The sequence below is a fragment of the Nicotiana tabacum genome, chromosome 16 (genome assembly GCF_000715075.1).
Source record: "Nicotiana tabacum cultivar K326 chromosome 16, ASM71507v2, whole genome shotgun sequence".
Classification (NCBI taxonomy): domain Eukaryota; kingdom Viridiplantae; phylum Streptophyta; class Magnoliopsida; order Solanales; family Solanaceae; genus Nicotiana; species Nicotiana tabacum.
This window is the reverse complement of record NC_134095.1, coordinates 38,456,104-38,462,887: the sequence shown is the minus strand read 5'-3', so window position 1 is coordinate 38,462,887 and position 6,784 is coordinate 38,456,104. Positions and strand designations below refer to the sequence as shown.

Genomic DNA, 6,784 nt, shown 5'->3' with positions numbered 1-6,784 from the left:
AGAGAACTTCCTTTGGCACTTGGAGAACTACTTCAGGCATGGCAAGGTGAGAGACGACGAGGCCAAGATCAACACTGTTATGTTGTACCTCTCAGAGATTGTTGTGCTATGGTGGCGTCGAAAGTGTACTGACATGGAAAATGGGCTATGCAACATTGAGACGTGGGAGCAGTTCAAGAAGGAGTTGAAGAAGCAATTCTATCCGGTGAATGTGGTGTATGAGGCTAGGCGGAAGCTAAGGGAGCTCCGACAGACGGCCACAATTCGGGAGTATGTGCACGAGTTCACTATCTTAATGATGCAAATCCTGTCATTATCCGAGGAAGATTCACTCTTTCACTTCATGGATGAGTTGCAAAATTGGGCAAAGCAGGAGTTAAGAAGACATCAAGTAACCAGTGTGGACGAGGCCATAGCGGTAGCCGAGTCACTTGTTGACTTCAAGATGGAGTCTACCAAGTCCAAAGAAGGCAACGTCGAGAGGGGTGGGGGAGATCATGGCGAGGACAATGGGAAAGGCATAGCCGATGTATACAAGGGTAATGGCAAGGGGCCATCATATAATGGACAGGGTCCAAGAGAAACGGCAAGGGGTCGGAAAACAATAGCGAGTACATGCCTAAAGGAGGGTGCTATTTTTGTAAAGGATCACATCGAGCAAGTGAATGCCTAGAGTTGGGTAAGCTTTCAACAATGATCGGGAATTTTGCTCAGGGACACAAGGCTGGCACACGAGAAACCGCCTGCATTGGAGGGATGCGCTTGGAATCTAAGCCGAAAGTAGAGGATTCCGAAGCCTATCTTGGTGCCATGTGAATAGAAAATGGTGGTAGCAAGAAACGTTGGGCGGACATAGTTGAAGAGGATGGTAAGTTACAAAATGATGGCACACTATCAGACTTAAATGATGCACCAAGCAGAGGGTTCAAGTTTCCTAGCAAGGATGGACAACGGAGGGCAACCAAAATAGGGAGTGAAAGCATAGACCCGATGCTTGAGAAGCTTCTGGACTTGGTTGAGTCATGGGGAGATTCAGGCCAAGAGAAAGGGGAGGCATCAGACGGGCGGAGGATCGAGGCCATTATTGCTAGCCGTCCAAAGTACAAACGACATAAGAAGAGAGATGACCAGTACCTTGTGAAATGGGAAGGCGAACCACTTCATAGAGCATCATGGGTAATGGACAAAGATCTCCGGCGACGCCAAGGCGAGGTGCGCACATACGTGTCGATGCTTTGTGTCGAGGGTGGCACAAAATTGGGTAGGGGAGAGTGTCATGACCCGCCACATCATCATGCCACGTAGGTGCCACTTGGCATATATTTTTGCCATATGGAAGGGTTACATAAGTTAGGGAAAAGATCTTGGTGGAATATCCTAGAACTATGTAGAATTTCCTTAGAAAAGCTCTAGATATTTATGCATTTGTAGGAAGATTCTAGAGAAATATAGAGGTCTCCTTAGGAAGACCCTAGAACCCTATAGAATTGTTAGGAAAGTCCTTAGAAGAATCTAGATGTGTAGAATATTCTAGAGAAGGGACCTAGTTGTAAATATGAAAGGACTTGTAGAATAATTATTATTTACATACTAGTCCCTATGTGATTAGTATAAATATGGGGCATTCATTTGTAATTCATCAACCAAGCAAACAATTCAAGTTCTCTCTAATGCAAAGTTTTCTTTAGCAATTCTCTTGTGTTCTTTCTTCCATTTTCTTAGCGATCTTGAGTGTAGTAAGACTGACTTGACATAGCAAGAACGTGAGCAAATAATGCAAGATCATGAACGAGTTGTCAAGTATCGCACGTGTACTTAGTTAACAAAACATTGAGTACATAAATCGGTTTCGTGCAAACTTCGGTTGTCTCACCAAATAATTGGAAAAGCCAATTATTAGACTTGTAGGCGGTTAGTGGACTCTTTATTTTTTTTTGTCACGTTGGGGAAAATTTGCAAGGCATAGTACCTTGTAGGGACCAAAAGACCTCGAGGTAGCAAGAGATAAATTTTTTTTTATCATGAGACCATATTAAAATACCAAATTAAAACATAATTGAAAAAAGAGCAACAATAATTAAAGGCACTGACAAGATCTCAACATAAGAAAAGATAAAAATCAACCACTTATTGATAAATTAAAGCTTAGTGTTTGAGGAGAATTTCGTTGATCAATTTATCTATTGCCACAAAAGATGATCCTTCTGGTTTTTGAGTAGCTTCTTCAGCCAATTTCTTCCATTCCATTGCCTTTTTCTTCATTTCTTTGCCTTTCTCTCCGGCCATCAACTCTCTCACAAGGCTTTCAACTTCGTCCCTCTTCACATTATTGTCAATTTCCATTCCTATTCCCCATTGGGTGCCTTTAAACCAACAATTAGTTTGTTGTTCGGCGAAGAATGGCCAGCAAATCATTGGTACCCCACTGCCAATACTTTCAAGAGTCGAATTCCATCCACTGTGAGTCAAAAAACCTCCGATTGCAGGGTGGCTAAGTACTTGTTCTTGGGGGCACCAACTTGCTAACATCCCTCTTTCTTTAGTTTCTCCCACGAATTCGGGTGGAAGAATTGCTTGTTCCCCTGATACAATATCAGGCCTTATAATCCACAAAAATTCCATTTGGCTATTGGCAAGTCCCCAAGCGAATTCAATAAGTTGGTTCGGAGTCATTACAGTTATGCTTCCGAAATTAACATAAACAACAGAATTTGGTTTCTTGGAATCTAGCCAGTCTAGACACTGTACATCCTCTTTCCAAAGATTGGATCCCAAGCACTCCAAATTCTTGTCCTCAATATGTTTTACAAGAAAATGCAAGGGCCCAATTGCATAAATCGGAGGAAGAAGGGTCCGAAGTGATTCAAGAACTTCCTTCTCTAATCGCTCAAATGTATTGATTACAATAGCAGAAGCAAATTTGCTTCTATCTGTTTCTTGGACAAGGAACTTGAACATATATTCATCTGGATTTGTACTTCTCAAGAAACTTGGTAAATCCCTTAAACGTATACCTTTCATGCTTGGTATCCAATCCAAAGCCGTCTCCAAATATCCATTTGTCAAGTCACTTGCATCTGCAGTTCCCCAAAAAGATAAAAGAACAAAAGCCAAAAACAAACTGAAATTGATTTGGCTGTTTGAAAAAGGAAGAAATTAAAGCATGACTATACCTTTAAGTGGAAAATATCCTTTTTCAGAAAGGTCACGGTAATGCATGTAACCCAACGAACCACAAGCACTAGGGGTCCAAAACAGAACTTCAGGTATGCCCAAATCTTGAGCAGCATCAAGAGTGAAGCTCATACAACCATCAGAGACAATGCACGAAACGCGTGGCACGTTAGATGAAGAAGTAGTATTGAGCTTGGCGAGCAACTCTTTGAAAGGACCTAAACAAGTAGTGGTTGTGGATTCGCATAGAGAAGGAATATCTTGAGTTGCATCTGCATCACACGGCGGGAGGCCATCGGGAATTGTCTCGAAACGAAAGGATGGAAAACCGTTGAGGGAATCAGGGCCTCGGGACTTAAGGAGACGCCTATGGTTGTATTCAGTGTTGACAAAAGTGATATGAAAGCCTTTGTGATGGAGGATTTTGGCTAACTTTAACATAGGGTTAATATGACCTTGACAAGGATATGGAATGCAAACTGCATGAGGCTTGTCTTGTCCATGAATTCTAATGGAATCCATTTCTTGATCTTTTAGTTACTGGTTTGAACTCAAAGAGTAAAGATGAAAGAATGGTCTGATTCTGACTAATGAAGAAGCAGGTATTTATGGACGATATTAGACGAAAGGAAAATGTGAGATGTAACTTGTAAGAGTTTTAAAGTTAAAAAAAATTGAAATTAGAAATTAGTCAAAGTTGAAAGAATCGATCAGTTCAAATACAACACAGCATAATTTTTTTTTTTAAAAAAAGGCCACGAAGCATCCATGTTTAGGCAGGATTCGAGAAAGGGTCGTGTCTCAAGATACAAGCCTCAATGGCTCGAAACAAACGTAGACAATTTTACCATTGCTCCCAGGCTCCTTTTGACGACACAACATCATTTAGTTTTGTCTTTATTTATTTTTTCCTTCTTGGCTTCATTTCTCAAATTTCATTTGCTTTTTGTTTGTCGTCGTTTCCATTTAGTGCATATGAAGTTTTCGGATGGACGGAAAAAAAAAAGGTACTCGATATCTTTTGTTATAAACAAAGATGTGCGCGCAAGGAAGATGGCTTATTCAATAATACATAAACTAAACTGGAGTAGTTGATTTTCTTTAGCAGCCAGCCGGCTTGAAGTTGTTAAATTTATTTGATTGGATTATTTTTTAATAGGTGATTAAAATAATAATATGCAGATCTTGAACAAGCTGTGAAGTAGGTTTAGTGTATGATTCAACCATTATTTTATGCCACTATGATGACTTTGCATATTATAAGTTTTCACATTCCAAGAAGCAAGTAATGTGAGGATGCGATCCACACGATTATCGCAAAAGGAATATGTACTTTAAGGCGTAATTCATTCGATTTTAGTGAAGAATCTCACTCCTATATGCTTTTGTATTGTGACTTTGGTCTTGTTATTGTTTAACCAAAAATAGGAATTTCGGTCAAAGCTTATTTTTAGAAAAACTCGGGTTACTGATAATCAAGTAGAAATAGGAATAATTGATGTAAATGATAATTGAATAGAAAGCAAAACAAATCAGTATATTTCAATAGTATTTTGTGTCCATACAAATGATTATTCCTCACCTTTTATAGCTATTTCTAAGTGATACGTTTTTCTCCTTTCATAATGGAGTCATTATGGACAATTAATTCATTTAATATAACGTTATAATTGGAAATCGTAACCGATTCAATACAGATTCTATAACGTTTTCTGTAATTAATGCCTATTAATTACCAATAATACGTATCTATACCCCTTTTGCTATTTAGGTTCATTCTTCAGATGTGTCTTCAGAATATCAAGAGGTTCGAGCACCTATCCCTTCTCGTTTTCTTGGATCTTTGCTCGTGCCTGCTAAAGCTCGTATCTCTTCAACTATTCCTCACCAACTGTCATTCCTTTACCAGTCCACATGTCATGACATGTCATCTCATAATTAATTCGATACATTAACTTGATTTTTTCCAATACAGATAGTCCCCCCACTTGCCATTTATTCATCAATAGAATATTTGGAAAGTGGATTTTATTAAAGCAGGAATTTTTGCCGCCATTATACCTTCTCTGGAACTGATGCTTTATGTGTCACTTCCATTTAATGCTCATGATGCGTGGCATCTTCTGATTGATTCTGCAACTTTGCAGCATCTTTTTGGGCTTTTTTGCGGCTTCACCAATTACGAAGCGACAGTTTCCATTATGACGTTTCCATCATTACACCTTTTCTTTGACAGTTGCTTCTGAGTATAAATATAGGTTTCGTCTTTTTCATTCTCATAAAAAGTTTAGAATATTCACTCTTGTTTCTTCTTCCTCGTACTGCTATGTCTTCTTCAAATCCTAACCCTCGAAGAGTCCCCATTGTTGATAGTCTTCCTCTTGCTCCTATTAGAAGTAGAAGAGGAGGAAGATTACGTAGTTTAGGGTCTTCATCTATACGGGGTTCTTCTATACCTCCAGTGAGTTCTACTCCTCCTTCTATAACTAGGGGTTCTCTTTACCATAGACCTTCATCTAGAAGTAAAGATTCTAATGAACCCATTCGTGAGCCTTTGGTAGATGAAATTGTCCTTGTTGAACTATCTTTTTACACTAATAGAGAATCGATTAGAAACCAAGTTTCTTCTATATCTCCTTTAGATCGTGCTGATATTTCTCCTTCTCAAATCACCGAAGGTCTGATATCTGTTGTTCGTAGGAATTGCCGTTGGAGACCTGATTTCCCTATTATAATTCCTAATGCGAACCAGAGAATTACATCTTACTTGACCGGGTTTTCATTTATGTATACATACCCTTTTACGTTGACATTTAAATCCCCCCATTGATCATGTTATCATTGAATTCTGTCATTTTTTTGACGTTTGTCTTGAACAGATTGGCCCCATTGTGTGGAGAGTTGTTGCTTATTTAAGGCATTTAACAAGGTTGGCTAATTTGCCTTTTACTTTTTTCCATTTGATTCATCTCTACTCCCCTAAGCTTTTCCGTCATGGGATTTTCACTTTAGTTGCGAGAAATAAAAGAGTGTTAATTAGCCCAGAGGATGATAAGGATCGTGGATGGTATGCCAGGTTTGTTGCCGCTCCTACTGTTGGTTTAGTGGGCGAAGAAAATGTTCCATTTCCTGAAAAGTGGAATTTTGCACGTAAGTTTTTCTTTTATAACTTTCTCTATCTTTTCCCTTCATTTTTCCCGCTACTGTTAAACTTTTACTTTTTTCCAGCAACCATAGGAACTGTTGACGAGATTCCCAATTTCCGTGGTTGGGTAGAAAGGTTATTAAAAGTTGCTCCAATAGAAGGTAGATTTTGGAAAAACCTTTCGCATAGGTTTGGTTGGTAGGTGAAAACTCATGGTAAATGCTTTTCTCATCTCTTTTTCATATTTTCATTCACCTTTCCTTTAGAATTTATTTTGATCCTTCTTTTTATCAGGATTTCCCATCGAGGTATAAGTGCTGATGTTGTCGTAGCTTCTAGAGTTTCTTTGGAAAGAGCTCAAGAGATAATCTTGGGTTCTTCAACGAAAAGAAAGACTGATACAACCCAGGATTCTGAAGAAGAGGAAGAACATGATGGAGGTTCCTTGATTTAAAAGTTGCGGGC

At 39.0% G+C, this 6,784-nt stretch overlaps 1 protein-coding gene across 1 annotated transcript; it reads right to left on the bottom strand.

Moving 5' to 3' along the window:
* Positions 1–2,103: 2,103 nt before the first annotated feature.
* Positions 2,104–3,983, bottom strand: LOC107806268 (7-deoxyloganetin glucosyltransferase-like). The gene is made up of 2 exons (XM_016630390.2): positions 3,174–3,983; positions 2,104–3,077 (listed from the first exon to the last, which is right to left on the bottom strand). The coding sequence occupies exons 1-2, from the start codon at positions 3,694–3,696 to the stop codon at positions 2,146–2,148; spliced, it is 1,455 nt and encodes a 484-aa protein (XP_016485876.1). The 5' UTR covers positions 3,697–3,983; the 3' UTR covers positions 2,104–2,145.
* Positions 3,984–6,784: the final 2,801 nt, after the last annotated feature.

What these genes read in the sequence shown, in the direction of transcription:
- LOC107806268 (XM_016630390.2), bottom strand. Translation starts at nt 3,696, where the DNA reads ATGGATTCCATTAGAATTCATGGACAAGACAAGCCTCATGCAGTTTGC. An exon ending in AGGATATTTTCCACTTAAAG is followed by an intron (nt 3,078 to 3,173) that starts GTATAGTCATGC and finishes GGGGAACTGCAG; the next exon opens with ATGCAAGTGACTTGACAAAT.